This window comes from Erinaceus europaeus, chromosome 3 (genome assembly GCF_950295315.1).
Source record: "Erinaceus europaeus chromosome 3, mEriEur2.1, whole genome shotgun sequence".
NCBI lineage: Eukaryota > Metazoa > Chordata > Mammalia > Eulipotyphla > Erinaceidae > Erinaceus > Erinaceus europaeus.
The window spans coordinates 6,817,983-6,838,891 of record NC_080164.1 but is presented as its reverse complement, the minus strand read 5'-3'; the positions used below and the strand labels follow the sequence as shown (position 1 = coordinate 6,838,891).

Here is a 20,909-nt window from a genome sequence, read left to right as displayed (position 1 = left end):
CAGGTGTCTCTCTGATTTTCCCTCTCTACCATCCCCTTCCATCTCTGTTGTTGTGTGCCGCGGAGAAGAGAGGAGTGAAGAGGGAACACAAATCTTTATTTGCGCTGGCACCTCAGAGTTGGGTGCTAGAGAAGCAGGTTGGGCCATGTGGAGGTAGCGAAAATGGCCGCCTCACGCAGTAACCTTTCCTGCGTCTGAACACCGATTGGAGCGCTGGCAAGAGACCGAGGTGTGGAAGAAGAAGGGCTTTTATAGGAGTAGCTTTCACGAGAATGGGAAAAGGGGGAGGAGTAACCAGAGCACTCCAGGATAGGATGATAACTCTCATGAGAATGGGAAGGGGGAGGAGTGACCAAAGCACTTCAACTTTGGCGGGGGAAATAGACAATGCCCTGAGGGCACAACATGGTGGAACAGGTGCTCCGAGAATGTCCCAACTCTCGCATGTCCCAGCTCTAGCGGGAACTAGCAGTAGCTTGAGGGGACAACATGGCAGATGTGACTGCATCGGCACAATTTCCCTGCACATCTCGATTCCTGGCTGTCTCTATCCAATAAATAAATAAAGATGGTTTAAAAAAAATTTTTTTTTAAAGAATTCTCTCTTTAAATCGGCTGCTAATAACCGAAAGCCAGGACCTTGAGCATGGCAGTAAAACTGCATCTATGGTGGCAAGTGTTTTGCTCCCCAGCCTCATGTCACACTGTCACCCTCACACAGCAGGACCGTGAGGCACAGAGCTCTCTGCTTCACTGTGTTCCTGTTGAAGCCCGGGCTTAGGGAATCGCTTTCTCACATTAGACAGTCAGCTGGAACTGATGACTGCAGCCTTCACGCTGGAGTCGCAGAGTTGACCCACGTGCAGTCTGCACTCTGTCGAAGGACAACCTCCCGTTTCTGAACCCCAGAGGGAGTTTGTGCCAAGTCTGTCTATGTTCTCAGCAAGTCTTAAGAACTAGTTTTGGGGGTTGTTCTTCAAACCTTATAACGGATGTAGGTTTTAAATAAGTAGATTCTTTCTAGCCTCTAGAGTTTTGTGTTTGCTTTGAATTGTACGGTAGAGACGGGCATGGATAGTACAAGAAGCCATAGCACTGAGGCTTCCTTCAGGCACTGGGGGGCCAGGCTCTAAACTGGGTCCTGCACACGGCAAAGCGGCGCACTCCTCATGTGGACTAGGCCCCCAGCCCTACTCCATTTTCTTCAAGACTATGTTTTTTTTTTTTTTTTTTTTTTTTTTCTTTCTTTCTATTCTGGGACTTTACTCCAGGCTTTACTTTTTCAGATAGAAGAAAGGACACATCTGGACATCTCAGCATTGAATTTTCCTTCACTGTTATGTGAGGCAGGCTTCAAACTGGAGGACTCTGGCTTATGGTGGTGCTGGGGATTGAACCTGAGACCTCAGGCATGAAAGAAAAGTCTTTGTATGTGACCATTATGCTACCTCCTGGCCCAACTTTAACTTCCTGGAGGCTTAGAAACACCACAAGTTTAGAATCCTTTCAACATTTCAGTTTCAATGTGCTTCGTCTTTGATTTCAGCTCAGAATCAGGATGAGTATCACCTTACTGGCTTTTACTGTCTTTGGATCCCCCTTCGTCGGCAGTAACCTGAGTTTGTTAGCGAACATCTGGTTGGTGTGCTGCTGCCTTTGACCTGAATGACTCCCAGGCAAACAAAGACAAGTCGACTGTGGCGAACGTAGAGAAAGGGATATTAAAAACTGAGGTTCCTTTCACCTTATTTTACAAGTAATTCTCTGCTTCTCCAAAGATGCCAGGAGGAGAGATTAACTGGCAGAAATGTGCCCTGATCAAATTTATCCTTTGACTCCTCAGAGCTGAATTGGTTCTCTAAAGCAAATCTGGGCCTGGATTTTTTTTTTTCAACTCTACCATAGCAAACATTGCTGTCCAGCCTCTGCTATTTAGCAGGCATCCCAACTTTCCAGTTGTCCTTCCTGCTGTATAAACTTGCACTCATTTTCTTTGCTTCTTAGAAGAAAATTGATTAAAGAAGCCACTTACCTCCTCATAACAAGTGTTTTTATTTTTAATAGAACTCTTATAAAACCTCAGCTATTAACCTATAAATCAGGAATGGTAGGGCTCTTTGGCAAGATGAAGAAGATGCATTTAACTGTACTCTCAGGTTAAATAAATAACCTGTCATGTGAAGTAATTCCAAAGACAAATTCTTAGACAGTTTCAAAAGTTCTTTTTCCTTTCGGCGTCTCTCCAGGTATTTTGCCTTTAATGAAACTATGGCTTTAAACTTGCCTCTTTCTGTTTATCACAGTAATTCTTTGAGGCTAAATATGATCGGTGGCAATATATATGACCATGGTGGACTGAGAAAAACAAGTGAATCGACTAGAATTCAGTCCAGTGACTCATGGAAAACAGTGGCCGCACTGCCGCTGGTGTGTGACGAGCACATGCAAATAGAAAAGCTGAGAAGTGTTGGTGTGCACACACCCAGGAACCCGGGTCCTCAGGAAAGGACCATGGCCTTGTCCTTGCGGTTACTTATGCCCCTCCCTGCATACCCCCCCACACACACACACAGCCGTCAGTCTGGCTTTTGTTAAAACTATTGATGTTTCTAGAGTTTTAAAAGACGGAACCACATTTTGTGTACCCTTGCTTCTGGGTTTTGACGTCTTCTCAGAATTGAACGCTCTCCAGCAATACAGCTTGTATTCTGGAGGTTTGGGGAAGAGGGCCACTAGGTAGTTCACCCGGGTAGGTAGGGCCCCTGTTTCGCTGTCAGTGCAACTAGCTTTGACCTCAGCTTCTACCACAGTGAAGGGGACTTCAGTGCTGTGAGCTCTTTCTGTCCTTTGTACTTTCTGTGTCTCTGTGTTTCTCTGTCTGAAAAGGTCAGACTGTAGGAGTGGAGCTCTGGTGATGACCAGGAAAAGGCCAATAAAACAAAAGGGTAAACTTTTTTTTGTTAGAATATTCGTTGCTACTGTTACTTGGATCAGTAAATCGTTCCTTTCTGTTGGTGAGTAGCAATTCATTATGTTTGATTAACTACAACTTGTTTATCCATTTCTCTGTTGGTTGACATCTGGGTCTCTGCCTTGGGGCTAGCATACCTAAAACTGTAACAGTTTTTGTTTAACAAACCAAATGAATAAGTAACTCTTAGATGAAAGGCCAATTGAAAACTCAAGAGTTTCAGGAATTCCACGCCTCCTAAAATAAACTCAACAGTTAATCCAATAGTCTTTTTGTTTTTAGCCATCATGAAATCAAACTAGAAATTAACAACAGAGCGATAAAGGGTAACTTCCAAACATAAAATTAGCATCCTTCTAAATGACCGTGGTCCAGGAAAGAAGTCGTAATTCTTTTTTTAATTTCTTTCAAAACATGAAAAACATACCAGACTTTACAGAATGCCGCTAAAAAAGAGTGCTGAGAGAAAATTCTGTTGCTCTAAACACTACATCAGAAAAAAAAAAAAAAAAAAAAAACCATAAAGATGGTGTACAGCAGAGTTCTGAGAGTATAGAGCCAATCCTGTTGTGTGACAGACTGAACTAAAACCGCATCATCAGCAGTCAGTGCAGAAGAAGCATTTGACTCTAATTTTAATCAAGTTGATCTAAATTATTTTATGGGACTAGGAATCCTTGTTATACTCTGTCCTATAAGGAATTCGTTCAGTATTTCCTCTTAAAAGTGATGGCTAACTGATGTTTGTGTTTTAATGGTTCCTGTTTGCCCTCTGTATTTCCTTCTTTTTGGGTTAGCCAAGTAGGAGTGTGTGTGATGCACTCACAAGTTAAAGCAAATGTGCACTTGACCACTAAGCCACCTTGCTTGCTGCCAAGTGGCACCTAGTTATTGTCTTCTTTTTCAACAACTCTGAGCATTTTAGCGCTCCCTCTTATTTTCCATTTTTCTAGTTGTGTGGTGTGGTGTCTGTTTTTTATCTGATGAGGGTGCGAGCAGAGCTGTGCTCCAGCAGAGATGGTGCCAGGATCCCATCTGGAATCTCTCCCATGTAAGCCCTCCGTTGGCTGTGTCACTTCCTGGGTGCACTACCATTTCTTTGTTGTTGTTGTTGCTTTTGCCTCCAGGGCTATTGCTGGGGCTCAGTGCCTGCACCATGAATCCACTGCTCCTGGAGGCCCTCCCCCCCCTTTTGTTGCCCTTGTTGCTGTAGCCTGGTTGTGATCATTATTGTTCTTGTTGTCGTTCGTTGTTGGATAGGACAGAGAGAAATGGAGAGAGGAGGAGAAGACAGAGGGGGAGAGAAAGACAGACACCTGCAGACCTGCTTCACCCACCACCTGTGAAGCGACTCCCCTGCAGGTGGGGAGCCGGGGGCTTGAACCGGGATCCTTACACCGGTCCTTGTGCTTTACACCACGTGCGCTTAACCCGTTGCGCTACCGCCCGACCCCCACCCCCACCCCATTTCTTGTTAAAGTGATCTTGGAGTAACTTCTTTAGGGTCTTATTTTCTGTTCAAAATTGTGAGGTATTTTTCCTGCAGGAATGATTGCTCAGTCAAAATTAAAGCCCTTCCTCACACTTGGACTTAGCTTTTGGAGAACCAGCTTTCACACTAGGTGACCCGTAAATAGCCCACAGCCTCATTGACCTCGGTCTCGCTATGTCATAGTGATGTCCCAATGAACTCAGTTGATTTTTATAAGTCAAATTGATAGTCCCATGATTTTTGGAAACTTTGGTAAGGTTTTGAAGATAGCCGTGTGACTTCCTAATTTGGGGAAACTCCTCCCTGTGCTCAGAGCTGCATGGATACGGGTTCTAGACGCTTGGTTCTTCAAGCTGAACAGTCAGCCCTCCATGCTTCAGTGAGGTGTCAGTTGTGCCTGTGCTGACAGTTTTTTAAAAATGTTTTCTTTATAGACTATTTTGATTTTATTGAAACAGGATGAATTAAATCTTGCCGATTCTGAAGTAGATAACCAAAAACGAGGAAAGCGGCATTATGAAGAGAAGCAGAAAGAACACTTGGATACTTTGAATAAAAAGAAACGAGAACTCGATAAGAAAGAAAAAGAACTAGAGGTTAGCCATCCTTTTGTTTTCTTATACATTTTGCTTACAGACTTATTCTAGATTATTAAAGTTCCGTTCTCTTAGTGTCTCGTGTCCAGATGCAACCTGTGTAATGCATGGTTTGGTACAGAGCATGTTGTTTGAGTGAATCCACGGACAGAGAGGTGTAGGGACTCTCCAGGTGTGGGATCTTCAGCAGACCCGTGAGGAACGTTCGAGGCAGCCCTCTGAGTGATTTGGAAAGTGGTACATTTCCCTGCTATTACAGCTATATCATAGTTGCCCAGATTGACAAGTGACTGGCAGTTTTATGTTGGAACAGGTGGTTCTGGGCTGAGGTAGATAGATAATGAATATGCAAAAAGACTCTCATGCCTGAGGCTCCAAAGGCCCAAATTCTATCAATCCCCCTGCACCACCATAAACCAGAGTTAAGCAGAGAGTGCTCTGGTTTTTGTTTTTTTTTTTTAAAAAAAAAAAAAAAAAAAAGGTTCTCCCTGTAAGCCGCAGTACCAATTATCTTTGGGCAAACACCGTGGTGCCAGATAGCTATTAATCAGCAGCCATGTTTTTAGAGGAGAATAAATCGGAGGCAACCTTGGTCTGACTTTAAAGGAGATCTATCCTGACTTTGCTTTCATTTATCTCTGTCTGTGCTGAGCTTCTTGGAATGGCAACATGAATTTCCCCAAAAAGTCTTTTAGGGGCCTTAGAAAATGTTATGTATCACATAATGATACAATTTTCTTGAGTATTTAGAATTGCTTTAGACTTGTATATATTCCAAATATGCAACTTAGAGAAATACCAGTGCTATTAAATGTAACTTAAATATATTTCTTAAATGGGATTTCCTAAGTTACTGAGCACATTTGATACAAATAGTACAATGAGTTGTCGAAAAATGGTTTTAAAGTTAACTAAGCATCTGTTCTCTTAGGAGAAAATGTCACAGGCAAGACAGATCTGTCCAGAGCGAATAGAAGTCAAGAAATCTGCCTCAATTCTAGACAAAGAAATTAATCGATTAAGACAAAAGATACAAGCTGAACATGCGAGTCACGGAGACCGGGAAGAAATAATGAGGTAAGGGCTGGGGGCTTTGCGCTTTGTTAGAGCCACGTATATATGGAGGAATGTTTTCCCATCAAAGCTGAGGAGTAGCAAAACCTCCCACCTGGATAGTGTACCTCCTTTCCCAAAAGCACGAGCTAGGTTCTGGCCCACCCACCACTGCATGGGAGGAAGTTTCAGTGCTATGCTGTCTTTCCCTCTTCCTGTCTTTGTCTCTGAAAACTATCCACACTGATCAGTGACACCCGGTAATGATGACAACTGCAAAAATGGCCTATGTGTGAAATCTTGAATGGGGGCAGAGTGCTGCTGGCAGATAAGCTGGATTGACTTTTCCTGTGTGTGTGTTTCATTAATGATTTTTTCCCCCTCTGAATTATTATAAAGCTCACTAAGAAATGGCATTTTTAACATAGCTTATACCACTAAGATTCATGTGGGCATGGAAATGGAAAGTAATCAAAGAAATGGAAATAAAATTAGGGGACCTAGGAGATGGCATAATGTTTATGCAAAAAGATTTTCGTGCTGAGGCTCCAAGGTCCCTGGTTCATTTCTCAGCACCACCACAGGCAAGAGTACAAAAAAAAAAAAAGAGTTAGAAACCATTTCTTACATACATAAAGATTAAAAATAACAGCAACAAACAACAGTACAACCTTTATGTCAGGGAGGTTCATTGAAACAGGTCTTTGGCATTCTTGATAAGTCAAACTATAGTGCAGGTAGAGCAGAGCTATGGTTACAAGAATAACTGATTTCATCCTCATCTCACTACCTACTCAGTGTGATTTTGGGGGGGTCAGATTATCTAGCCTCTAAACTTAATGTTCTCATTTATAAAATAGATATAATTAAAGTACTTAGAGATTAAATAGTGTAACCTATGGTAAGTAATACATGGTGTGTTAGAGTGATCTGACCGTCACCAGGTTTATTTCTGTGGCTCATTGCCGGCTTCGTAAATCCACAGCTCATTGGTAGAATCCCCCTTCTAGAGATGTGACAGTGTCACTCTCCCATGGCTTTTAAGTGGGGAGCCGGGCAGTAGCACAGCGGGTTAAGTGCAGGTGGCACAAAGCGCAAGGACTGGCATAAGGATCCCGGTTCGAGCCCCTGGCTCCCCACCTGCAGGGGAGTCACTTCACAGGCGGTGAGGCAGGTCTGCAGGTGTCTATCTTTCTCTCCCCCTCTCTGTCTTCCCCTCCTCTCTCCATTTCTTTCTGTCCTATCCAACAACGACGGCATCAGTAACAATGATAATAATAACTACAACAATAAAATAACAAGCAACAAGAGGGAAAATAAATAAAATATAAAAAACATTAAAAAGAAAAAAGTAGTTTAGGGAGTTGGGCGGTAGCTCTGTGGGTTAAGTGCATGTGGTGCAAAGTGCAAGAACTGGCAGAAGGATCCCGGTGCGAGCCCCCAGCTCCCCACCTGCAGGGGAGTCGCTTCACAGGCGGTGAAGCAGGTCTGCAGGTGTCTGTCTTTCTCTCTCCATCTCTGTCTTCCCCTCTCCATCTCTGTCTTCCCCTCCTCACTTCATTTCTCTCTGCCCTGTCTAACAATGGTGACATTAATAACAATAACAGTAATATAATAATTAGAAAGGGCAACAAAAGGGAAAATAAATAAATATGAAAAAGTAGGTTAAAGAAAGCAATTATCTTAGATGCATCTTAAATTGAATTATGAATAATACTTTGCTCCTACTAAATTTTTCTGTCTAGAATCAATAAGCTGCTAAAGAAATTGCCTTATTCTTAGATGTATTGCCTGGTTTTGACATAAGCATAATTACATAAAAAAATATCAAAAACAATAAAACCCCATTTTTTTACCTGCATATTCTCTCTCATCAGGGTTATCATTGGGGCTCAGTGCGTACACAAATGGCCTGTACTTCCTATGGCCTTTTCCACCTTTCTCCCTCTTTTCTGACAGGAATGGGGGTTGGGGGGAGACCTTCATCATTGCTCCACCACAGGTGGGGGACCAAGCAGGGTCTTGAGCTTGGGTCCTTGCTCGTGGTGAGGCCTGTGCACCACTGATGTGCCGCCCAGCCCCTGCTTTCTGCTTCTCCCGTGTGATGCGTCTTCGTGTACGTGCACACACGTGCACACCTCGCATCTTGTGTCTGCACCGCTCGAGAGGAGAGGAGGGTCCACGTAGCATGTTGCTCTCGGGACTTGGACATGATTTTCCACAGTGAGTCAGAAAAGCACCCAGCCAAGCACAGCAGTCGCTGGGGCAGTCCGGACCCCTTCCCCAGAGAGGCTCCCCTCCTGGGCCTCTGTCCCTGTATTTGCACCTGTCGCTGAAGGAAGTATTTCTTCCCTTTCTGTGTCACATCACCGTTTCTTCACTCTGAGCTAGTGCCTCCGACATTTGCTGATACTCTTGAGATTTCCCCACCTGGGCACCTCACTTGTAGACTTCCTCTTCCTCAGCCATCTTCCCAGCCCAGCCCAGCAGGGCTTCTCACTTGCAGCTTTGGCTGTCCACTTAGTAAATGTGAGACTTCACTTTTTTTTTTTTTTTTTTGGCCTACTTGTTCATGATTTTAACTGGTAGAAGTTGTAAACATGGAATTTTTTTTTTTCCCCCAGCCTTTGCGTGGTTGTTTATTTTCCTTTTTTTCAGGTACATCCAGTTGCTTTTCATAGCTGAGATGTTTGGGGTTTTGTTTGTTTGTTTTGAGATTTTATTATATTTTTTTAGTGTCTTGTCAAACACATGTGTTGGTATTTTGTTCACAAAACAGGCAGTACCAAGAAGCAAAAGAAACCTATCTTGATTTGGATAATAAAGTCAGAACTTTAAAAAGGTTCATTAAGTTACTAGAAGAAATAATGACCCATAGATACAAGACTTATCAACAGTTTAGAAGGTAAGTGCATTTAAAAATATCACCATATACGAATATGTTTTGTCTTCACACTATCCCTTAAGAATCCTGAGAGATTAGAGACTGTATGAGCCAATAAGAGATTTCCAGAGTTTGCCATTTATTTCGACCAATCAACAGAATTCCGATTGTTAGAATCTTTGTAGCTGGTCCGTCCAGCGCTTCCACACCACCAGAAGTCCTTTGAACGAGATCTCCCTGGTTCTGAGTCCGACTTTTGTGTGGCTTTGCGTGTTGCATCTTGCTGAGGTGTAGAAAGGCTGGAGCCTGAGACTGGTGAGCTGGTATAGAAGAGTGGGGGGCGTTGCATGGTGCCAGGTGATGTTTTCAGCTGGTACAAAATGGTTGAGATCACCTTCACCCTTTCCGCTGCTGCAGAGAGGAGACGGACAGTGATCAGACCCTGGAGCCATCATCTTTGTACTGGCCCTCCTAAAGACACAGTGTTAGTTTCCCATAATCGATGAGAGCAGTGAGGAGCAGTGTATTAAGTGCGTGGGGATATCTTTGTCCACCTTCTAGATATTTGCTGACTAGGAAGTGACGGGCCCAGCCAAACCGCTCCCTTGGGTAGTATGATGATCTGGGTCCTGGCCCACTCCCTTCTCACTGGAGGAAGCTTCAGTGCCACGGGGCCTTCAAAGACCCCGTGTCTCTCTGTCTTATAAAGTCAGCCTGGATCCTTAAAGACCCAGTGATGGCCAACAGAAAAAAAGGAGGGGCAGAAGGGAAGGGTCGGTGAAGACAAAATGATGTGGAAAAATCCTGCCTGTGAAATGGATGGCCACGACACAATGTTTTGCCTATTTCTTTCTGGTCTTACATGCTGGTTTGAAAGCCATGCTTAGTTCTGTATCTTTTTTTTTTTTTTTTTTTTTAATGTGTTCATTCTCTTTATTTCTAGGTGTTTAACTCTACGCTGCAAGTTGTACTTTGATAACTTACTATCCCAAAGAGCCTATTGTGGGAAGATGAATTTTGACCACAAGAATGAAACCCTTACTATATCAGTAAGTATCTCACCTCTACTTAGAGTTCATCATTAGGGGAATTGGCTACTGCTTTCCTCTTGATTGTGTCTTGATACAGTTGGGTTTGTTGGGAACGTCATGATGCTTTTTCTTGCCAAGCTGCATTAGACCATTCCCGACAACCCAGTATTTAACCTTTTGCCTTCACAACACAAAAGAACTTAAGTTAGTCTTTTAAGACTTCACCAGAATGTTGCATTGCTCTTACTGGTCAAAGCTAGACAGCCATATTTTCCTCTGGATCATAATTTTTAATTTGTTTTTATTTTATTTATTTTTTAATTAGGGGTTTTATTTTCAGTGATAAATTTTTACCTTGGAGGCAAGGGTAGAGGTTAGTGGTGACTGGGAGAAAACAGAATCTTAATCTTCTGAGATGGCAGAGAAAGCTGTTTCTGTGTTTGGTCTCAGTTGTGGTTACCTGGGTATGTGTAAAATTTATCTGAACTGCACACTTAAGCTTTGCTCATACCGTCTATGAATCTTAGCTAGTAAAAATGAAAAAAGGAAGAAAGCATTGGGTGTCGTTAACGTTCGGGGTGCCAGCAGGCCGGGCTAGCTTCGCGGCGGTAGACAAAGACTCGGGGACACACTGGTCGTCTCTGTCTACCGCCGCGAAGCTAGCTCAGCCAGCTGGCGCCTCCAAACTCTAACAACAATTGGGTAATTTAACTAAAGGAATCAATGAAGTTAAATTTTCTGACACTCTGGTCCCTGTCATTTGAAAGAATAGTATCGTTTTGAGAACTGTTAAATTATCTAGTCTTCCTTTTACAAATCAGGAACAGAAGACTAAATAAAATTCCTTGGTAATTCAGTAATGGGGCTGAGGTGACATTTCAGCCTCCACAATTTTAGTTAGAGTTTCATCCATTAGATCGATGCATTTTTAGAGCAACAAATTACATCTCCCGCTTGAAGTTTTCCCTTGACTTTTTTACTTGTTGCCTTCATGTGGATGTTTGTAAAGGATATAGACTTAAAGATGATAATTATAAAATTTCAGAGTACACTTAAGGTCAGAATCTTTTTATAATTTGTAGAAGGTTAAAAAATAAATTTCCTTGGGAGTCGGGCTGTAGCGCAGCGGGTTAAGCGCAGGTGGCGCAAAGCACAAGGAGCGGCATAAGGATCCCGGTTCGAACCCCGGCTCCCCACCTGCAGGGGAGTCGCTTCACAGGTGGTGAAGCAGGTCTGCAGGTGTCTATCTTTCTCTCCTCCTCTCTGTCTTCCCCTCCTCTCTCCATTTCTCTCTGTCCTATCCTACAACAACAACAACAATAAAAAACAACAAGGGCAACAAAAGGGAATAAATAAATTAATTAAAAAAAAATAAAATAAACAAATTTCCTTGAGAGCAAGGACATTTTTCAATAGTAGATTGAAAACTGTGCTTCCCTTTGAGATCTGTGTTAACTCTCTCCCTCATGATTCTTGACTGTAATAAGCTAAGACATTTCTTTCTTTCTTTTCCTTCTACCAGAGCAGTGCTCAGCTCTGGTTTATTTAGGGTGGTGCAGGGATTAAACCTGGGACTTTGGAGCCTCTGGCTTGAGAGTCTCTTTGTATAACCATTATGCTATCTATCCCCAAGCTAAGACAATGAAGGGAAGCTTCGGTCTCAGCACGTGACCACTGCTGCTGTTTGAGTGCTCATTATACACAATACAATGTCTATGTCATCTGCGGGAGCTCAGAGCATACAGCATCAAATATTTCCACGTTTGAGAAAATAAGGAGAGCGCAGCAACTTGAAGGACTAAGAGCTATAAAGCACTAAGAACTTCGGCGTATACAGAAGTTCTAAATGGGATTTATTTTTAAGTATATTCTGTTATTTATTTATTGCATAGGAAAAAAAGAGAGAAATAGAGAGGGAAAGAAAGAGACCTGCAGCATAGCTTCACCACTCGTGAAGGGACTTGGCTGTGGGCTCCAGGGCATCGTAACATGTGCACATCGTAACAGATGCGCCACTGCCTGGCCCCTCCAATGGAATATTTTTTAGTTAACGCTATGTTACAAAGCAGAAAAACTCCCAAGAATTTTACATTTCAAATAATCCTCACACTTACACATAATCAAGTTGTATTTCAAAAAACGTAACCTTTTTAAAACATAACATTTAAAAAATATATAATCCTTACGTGACATTCATAGGCATTTCATAGCCACAGCTGTACAGATGTTTCTCTTGCTAATTTCATTTGAGATTAGGGGATTTGTTGATAAAGAAGACTCGTGATTCTTAAACACATAGTAGAGAGCTTTTATGGTTGGTACAGAAATTTTGTGAGAGGTAGTTACTACTTTTATAAGTTTGTTAGTAAAGAGCAGTTGTGAATTTGATTCTTGAAAGACTTTTTAAAATTGGTTTCATTTATTTGTTTTCATGAGAAAGAGGCCAGAGCAGTGCTCATCTGGGGTGTATGGTGGTTCCAGGGATTGAACCTGGACCCTCTGGGGCCTCAGGCATGAAAGTCTAGTGCACTGCTCTGTTATATCTACCTGGCCCAGCTTTGAATTTCCGTTCAGTGCTCTGCTGTTCTTCGGTCACTGTGAGTTTGTTCTTGTTTTTTAGTCACGTTTGTTGAGCAGATGCTGATCAGTAGGATTGTCGACACAGGCGTACATTTCCACATCTTCCCAACATGGGTGTCAGCCCACCTCACCCTCCACCAAACTGTCTTCTTTTGATTCTGTCCTGTTGACATCCGGTAATTGCTTTTAAAGGCCTTTGACCACTAGATGTCGCTGTAATTCAAATAACGGAAAGACTATGGCGGCCCACATAAGTGTTTGAAAAGATAAATCTCATTTCTAGTAGCATCAGGAACGATGAGATACAAGGTGTGAACGTATCCAGAGCTACAAGACATAGATGACACCCCTGGTAAAATATCCCAGGTTCGTGGGCAATTACTATGGATAAAATAACCTTACTGTCTAAAGCAGTAAGTAAATTCATTGCAGTTCTTACTCAGATTCCAGTGTCGGTGAAATGTTCATAGAAATGGAAATGACAGGGGGTCGGGCGGTGGCGCAGTGGGTTAAGCGCACGTGGCGCAAAGCACAGGGACCGGTGTAAGGATCCCGGTGCGAGCCTCCGGCTCCCCACCTGCAGTGGAGTCGCTTCATGGGAGGTGAAGCAGGTCTGCAGGTGTCTATCTTTCTCTCCCCCTCTCTCTCTGTCTTCCCCTCCTCTCTCCATTTCTCTCTGTCCTATCCAACAACAAAGCAACAACGTCAGCAATGGCAATAATAACCGCAACGAGGCTGCAACAACTAGGGCAACAAAAAAGGGGGAAAAATGGCCTCCAGGAGCGGTGGATTCATGGTGCAGGCACCGAGCCCAGCAATAACCCTGGAGGGAAAAAAAAAAAAAAAGAAATGGGAATGACAGTCCTAGAATCTGCCTGACATTTAAGAAAAAGCAAAGCCAGGGAGTCATACTTCTGGCTTCACTGTTACAAAGCTGTGATAATCAAACAGGACAGTACTGACATAAACATTAACACATTGACTGTCATGACAGAGTCGAGCTTGGGAAAAATCATGCAGATATGTCAAGTAATACTTGATGAAAAAAAGTAAGACTATGCAGTGGGGGGAAAGATAGTTTCTTTAGTGAATTGTGTTGGGAAAATCAACTCTGTAGGTAAGAGAATTGATCTGGAGTACCATTTTACACCATGTAATATTTTAAATGCTTTAATTTTTTATTATTATTTTGATTGTCAATATCTGCCTAACACTGGCACTTTTTTTGCTTAGGCCTTTGAAATTTCAATACAGTGGACCCAGCTACAGTGAGAAGACTCCCCTCGTTCAGTTTTACTTCTAAATTTTTTTGTATGAGACAGCCATCGTTTTCATATTATGAAATGATTTTATTAGTTTTTTTTTATAAGCTCAGCCTATGTTATTATTATTTTTTTCCTAAAAAAATGTATCAGGGGCCAGGGAGGTGAGTCCTTGGGGGACTCTCTGGTTTCCATGCTCAGAGCCTTGGGGTTCAGTCCCTAGCACCACCTGAATGCAGAAAGCAGACTCCATGGATGGCAGAGCGATGCTCCTGTCTACCTGCGCTAAAATAAGTGAGATCAGCAAGGCACTTCAGTGGTAGAGGCCCCAAGGTTGAACTCTAGCATTACTTTTAAAAGGTTCAAACACGGGGGTCGGGTGGTAGTGCAGCGGGTTGCGTGGTAGTGCAGCGGGTTAAGTGCACATGGTGTGAATCGCAAGGACCGGCATAAGGATCCTGGTTCGAGCCCCAGCTCCCCACCAAGGGAGGGGTCCTCTTCACAAGCAGTGAAGCAGGTCTACTGCAGGTTTCTGTCTTTCTCTCCTCCTCTCTGTCTTCCCCTCCTCTCAATTTCTCTCTGTCCTGTCCAACAACAATAGCAGTAATCACAATAACAACAACAACAAAAAAAAAACAAGGGCAACAAAATGGGACAAATGGCCTCCAGGAGCAGTGGATTCATGGTGCAGGCACCGAGCCCCACCAATAACCCTGGAGGCAAAAATAAAAAAATAGTAAGTTCAAATACTCCCGGAAGGATAAATAGGAAAGCGGAAGCGGAGGGGATGGGCTGCAGAACTCTGGTAGTGGGAATTCTATGGAATTGCTCCCCTCTTATCCAACGAACCTGTCGTTGATGATTAACTCAATAAAAAAACAAGTTCAAGTAGGAGTTAGGGAGACAGCGTGGCCCGCTAAGCAAAAAGACGTTGGTGCCCGAGGCTCTCATGTCTTGGGCCGTGCTCTGCTTTCACTTCTTGCCTTTTGCTTTGTATCTTTTTCATTAAGGAAGATATTTTTGAAAGTTAAAATAAAAAATGATATGATCTGACCTTTTCTGGACTTTTATTTTTTTGTTGACTGGCTCCAGGTTCAGCCGGGAGAAGGAAGCAAGGCCGCCTTCAATGACATGAGAGCCCTGTCTGGAGGTGAACGTTCTTTCTCCACCGTCTGCTTCATCCTTTCTCTCTGGTCCATCGCCGAGTCTCCCTTCAGATGCCTGGACGAGTTTGATGTCTACATGGTAGCATTCAGTTTCACATTCACTAACTTTGTTGTTGCTGCTGTTAAAAAAATATTTATTCTGGGGAGGTCGGGCGGTAGGTAGCACAGTGGGTTAAGCACACATGGCTTGAAGCGCACGGATTGGCTTAAGGATCCCAGTTCCAACCTCCCACTCCCCACCTGCAGGGGAGTCGCTTCACAAGTGGTGGGGCTGGTCTACAGGTGTCTGTCTTTCTCTCCCCCTGTCTTCCCCATCTCTTGATTTCTCTCTGTCCTACCTAACAACAACAGCAATATCAATAATAATAACGAGAAACAACAAGGGCAACAAAGGGGAAAAAATAGCCTCCAGGAGCAGTGGATTCATGGTGCAGGCACTGAGCCCCAGCAATAACCCTGGAGGCAAAAAAAAAAAAAAACTGAAAGAAAACAGTTGGTTCTTGGATTTTTGCCATAATAGGAAAGCCTCTGCCCAGCAGCTCATTGGGCTGAGCATGGAATCCTCAAGCTCCCTAGTTCAGTGCCTGGCGTGATATATGCCGGAGCAATGCTCTGCTTGTGTCTCTCTCTCTCCCCCCCCCCCACTTTCTCTCCCTCCCTCCCCCTCTCTCCCTCTCTCCCTCTCTCCCTCTCTCCCTCTCTCCCCTCCCACCACCTTCATCCTAAACAAAGGAGGAAAGAAAACTTCTGCCCCAACACTTTAGTTCTTGCTCAGTGTTAGAGAAAAGCTACCGGTTGTCACTCCCCCCCCTCCCCCCCCCCACACACCACCAGTAAGATTGCTTCAAGATAATGGTCTGTGTAAATTCCGCTTGACTGTAGGGGTTAAGTTGTAGTAAGCAGAGCTACCTAGTCACCTTAAATACCATTCCCCCTGCGTGATTAACTCTCACAGTGCAAATTAGATTCAGTCTATAATATTTCATTTTCTTTGGAATCCTTTCTGATTGCTTTATTGCTGAATGCATTTTCAGATGGGAGATAACTTGACTGCAAGAGTCAGGGTCGTTGCTTCATGGTTTCAGAGGTCACCTCCCTGTGTGACTCTGCTGCCACCATGGAGGAAGTAGATAGTAGGTATTTATTCCCTGCATGGAAATCCAGGCCTTGCGCCACTCAGCAGAAGGCTGCTCCTCACGGGAACGTGACTGACCTGACAACAGTCCTGACCTCTGCCTTGCCCTTCAGGACATGGTTAATCGGAGAATTGCAATGGACATGATACTCAAGATGGCAGACTCCCAGCGTTTCAGACAATTCATCTTGCTTACTCCTCAGAGCATGAGGTAACTTTTGTGTTTGTTTGTTTGTTTGTTTGTGTTTGCCTTCAGGGTTGTCGCTGGGGCTCGGTGCCTGCACTAGAATCCACTGCTTTTGGCGGCCATTTTTTTCCATTGTTGTTGTTGGGTAAGAGAGAGAAATGGAGAGAGGAGGGGAAGATAGAGAGGGGGAGAGAAAGACACCTGCAGACCTGCTTCACCACTTGTGAAGTGACCCCCCACCCCCACCCCCGCAGTTGGGGAGCTGGGAGCTCGAACCAGGATCCTGTGCCTGTCCATGCTTTACACTCCGTGAGCTTAACCCGGTGCACTACCACCTGACCCCCTGTGAGGTAATTTTCTTTTAATAATTTTTATATATTTATTTTCCCTTTTGTTGCCCTTGTTTTTTTTTAACTGTTGTTGTAGTTGTTGTTATTAATGTGGCTGTTGTTGGATAGGGCAGAGAGAAATGAAGACAGAGAGGGGGAGAGAAAGATAGACACCTACAGACCTGCTTCACCACCTGTGAAGCAACTTCGGGGGGGGGGGGGCTCGAACTGGGTTCCTTATGCAGGTCCTTGCGCTTTGCACCACATGCACTTAACCCGCTGCACTACCGCCTGCCCCCGTGAGGTAACTTCTTAAACTTCTTCTGTGAATACATATGTACCCAATACTGTGAACATGTGTCTATCTAATATATCAAGAGGAAAAAGAAAGCTTTCCTAACCTTGTTATATTTTTTTAACTGTGACTTGATAGGAAAATCAGCCCCTACACTAGTTTAGAGGATTTAAGATCTTTTTTTAATATTTATTTATTCCCTTTTGTTGCCCTTGTTTTATTGTTGTAGTTATCATTGTTATTGATGTCGTTGTCATTGTTGGATAGGACAGAGAGAAATGGAGAGAGGAGGGGAAGACAGAGAGGGGGAGAGAAAGATAGACACCTGCAGACCTGCTTCACTGCCTGTGAATCGACTCTCCTACAGGTTGGGAGCCGGGGGCTCAAACTGGGATCCTTATGCCGGTCCTTGCGCTTCGCACCACGTGCGCTTAACCCTCTGCGCTGCCACACGACTCCCAATCATTTTCACTTCTAGATACTTAAGTTTTATTCTCTCTCTCTCTTCCATAGTGAAAATAAATCGATTCAGTTATGATCATCACTATCTTTATTTTTGACTCTGTCAAGATCCAAAGATACTCACCACTTCCCCTAGTTGGGGTTCTCTTCTTGGAGACATGCTAGTTAGACCCGTCCTCGTAAACAAAGGGCTCTGCTGTCACCCAGCATTTCCGAGTATAAATGGTATAACGATTGTGTCACCGAGCATCTTTTGGTCGTGTGGAGGGTGTTTGTTTGTTTGTTTTTGGTGAGAGAGAATTTAATGGGGGCAGGGCTCCCAGAGTGTGTAGCTGGCACGTGCAGTGCTGGGACTGAATTGGGAACCTGGAGCATATGAGTCTAGTGCTCTGCTAGTTTTAAACTTATAATTAGGAATATCCTTCTCCCTGGCTAGCTGAGAACAGCTGTTAGAAACAGTGTATAAACCTTCGTTTTCTTTTTCCTCCCCAAGCAAAAACAATACTAGTAATATTTTTCTAAAAAATCATTTAGCAGGAAATAGGTTTTTAATAATGAAGACAAATTATTATTATTTTATTTATTTATTTTGCCAGAGCACTGTTCAGCTCTGGCTTACGGTGGTGCGGGGGATTGAACTTGGGACTTTGGATCCTCAGGCATAAGAGTCTCTTTGCATAACTGTTATGCTATCTGCCCTCCACCCAACAAATTACTTCCTTACAGAAAATTCTATTTCTCTTTAGACTCCAGACAGTAGCACCAGATAAATCTCTCCTAGCACTTCACATTCCCACTCGCAAAGGACAGAGCCATTTTGTGTTTTCACGAGGAAGTATTAGAATGTCTTTAAATGTGAAAAAGTATTTCTGAGGAATTTGGGTAATTATGTTTATTTCCCCCAGCTCACTTCCGTCAAGTAAACTGATTAGGATTCTTCGAATGTCTGATCCTGAGAGAGGACAGACTACATTGCCTTTCCGACCCCTGACTCAAGAGGACGAAGAAGACCAAAGTTGATTTGTAACTGAATATGCCACATCTTCACACTGAAAGGGAAGAAAATCAGGACTTTCTGATGAGAGAAAATGAAACTGGAGACAGTGAAGTTGAAGAAAACCCCGTTCTCTATCTTACCCCAGTAACACATGTACATAGGCCTAGAAAAACCAGCTACGACCGGCAGTTCAAAGTCACTTTACTCTGAGGACATCAGTCTCATAGTACTGGTGGGAAATCTTTACTGGTTTTTTGTTTTATTTTGTTTTGTTTTGTTTTGTTTTTAACCATCTGCTTTTATAGATTCTTTTACAGAAGTGAAATTTTGTACATATTTACATGTACATAATCTGTTTAGTTTGGATTCATTTCTAAAGTGTTTTGTAAGAATTAAAATAAAAGTTTGAGCACGTTTCTATTTAGTTTCGCTTTCCACAGTTGGATTTTCATTGCAGGGGAGGGGGGGCAGCACACAGGCGGTGTATGGACAGGGGCCAGTTTACAGTGGACTTCTTGTCCTTTTCGCTTACTGATTATAAGGTCCCAACACAGGACTGACTATAAATACTATGGACTAAATCCCTGCAGTGGCAGTTTTTAACTCCAGAGATACTTTTAATTATTATATGTCATCAAATTTAAGATACTGTCTGTTTATAAGACACTTTTATGGAACACATACACTGCCAACTCTTGACACAATGCCTTTCTTTCAGTCTGTTAACCATTGTCCATTCAACTAAGTGTCTAGACCACGTCAGGTCTGGATCTCAGCACAGTTCTGTGTCCTTGTCTGCAGTATACTCACCTGGCTTAGAAGCCCAGTTAGTTTACAGTCTGAGAGAGGTCACACTCTGGGTTGGCTGAGACAGAGCACACGCGGGGGACATTGGAGGTGGAGGGTAACTCCCTGGGACTGAAGCAGGAAAAGTCTAGGCTAGTGATTGTGGGTTAGGCTCTACTCTGAGATGAAAGGTGGTTTTGGAGATAATAGATGGAAAGTGTGCTTCTCAGAATGATAAAATACAGAATATTGTAAGAAAATGGTGTTTGTGAACTTTTTTTTTAAAGGAAGCGTGAATAGGACTCCTGCCTGTATTTTGTTTCATACTAAACTTAAAAACAAACAGAAAACATGGTATCCAACAAAAAGCATTCCCTATATTGCTAGCAATAAATATTTATGAAATTCAAGAAGTATTTTAAGGGAAAAAAAAAAAGACAGTATTTTTAAAAAGCAATGGTACTTCTGTAGTTAGTGAGATAAACCAGATTTTGTTCTTTTGGTGGGGAAAGATAAAACTAACTTAGTCTGAAGTGAGATCAGTTGGCAAATCAGAAGTCCAGAATCTTGTGGTTTTCTAAGAATCGACAGAAGAAATATATGCTGAATGTTTTAAACATTCCCCCACTAGCCATACCAAGTCTTTGATTTTTTTTTACCGTTACATTTATAGCTCATTTGTATCAAAGCTATTTTAACATAACAGTGCTTTTTCAAATTAAAAATGAAACAGTATACCAAATATATATATAAACTTGTATTCACGAAATAATTTCAGTGTCTTGTGTTCTTGTGATCACTTTTGAATGTTGTGGGTCTTAGCTCAGAATCGGAAAAATAACCATCCAAGCATTGTAGTTAAGCCCAAGAGTATCTCCATTGCTTTGGCCTGATGAAGCTTTGATTTTCAGCCGCCATAAGTGCAAATGTCAGTTACTATTCTGATTAATTGTCATATTAATTGGAAGAAAAGAAATACAAAGAAATGTTCCTTTAAAACACGTGTAACTTCTCAAAATAAAAACGTTCAACGTGTGAGCCAAAGGCCATGTTTCTGTGCATTGGGGGAGGTAGCACTGACGGAGCTGAGCCTCTTGACATAGGACACATGAGTATAAAGTAAGTGTGAGTATAAAGTAAGTGTGATACACAGGCATCTCGAGCTCCTGGTTTGTCCTCAGTGCTGCCAGGACTGAACTAAAGAACGCCATTCTGGGGAAGGAGAAACTGGACTCTTAGACTTGAGGTTGCTAAGTCATTGCATAGACAGGATTAAAATCACCCTCAGAACCGGTATCTTCGATGAATCTCAGGGAACTTGTCCGTATAATTCCTTACAGTGACAATGCCTTTATTCTCCCAGTTACTGTTTTTCTGTTCTTCTAATCCCTTAGTGCATTTGTTGCAGCATTTGGGGTGGCTTCTGTTTGAGAGAGAGAGAGAGAGAGAGAGTGTGTGTGTGTGTGTGTTTAAATGGAATCTGATTGTAGAGGGATGCAATAAACACCTTCTGTGCACAACTCACCTTCCTCACTGGCCCATGCAGCACTTAGTTGATCCAGGTGAACCCTTCCTGACCCACAGAAGCCATAGGAGGAATAAAAGAGGCCAGCTAGGGAAAGATAGGCGGGGGTCTGGATTGATGTCCCATACCCCGTGTCCAGTGGAGAAGTGATTACAGAA

At 42.9% G+C, this 20,909-nt stretch overlaps 1 protein-coding gene across 2 annotated transcripts in view; it reads left to right on the top strand.

The window, feature by feature from the left end:
* SMC6 (structural maintenance of chromosomes 6) overlaps positions 1-20,264 on the top strand; it is a 55,927-nt gene extending 35,663 nt beyond the window's left edge. Inside the window, exons 20-26 of one of the 2 annotated variants that reach the window (XM_060186585.1) lie at positions 4,922-5,059; positions 5,991-6,136; positions 8,892-9,017; positions 9,940-10,045; positions 14,962-15,114; positions 16,284-16,381; positions 18,349-20,264. In XM_060186585.1, coding sequence (XP_060042568.1) covers positions 4,922-5,059; positions 5,991-6,136; positions 8,892-9,017; positions 9,940-10,045; positions 14,962-15,114; positions 16,284-16,381; positions 18,349-18,463 — 882 coding nt within the window. In that variant the 3' untranslated portion in view covers positions 18,464-20,264. The remainder of the gene's footprint in view (positions 1-4,921; positions 5,060-5,990; positions 6,137-8,891; positions 9,018-9,939; positions 10,046-14,961; positions 15,115-16,283; positions 16,382-18,348) is intronic. The other variant, XM_060186587.1, reaches the window with a different exon arrangement.
* Positions 20,265-20,909: the final 645 nt, after the last annotated feature.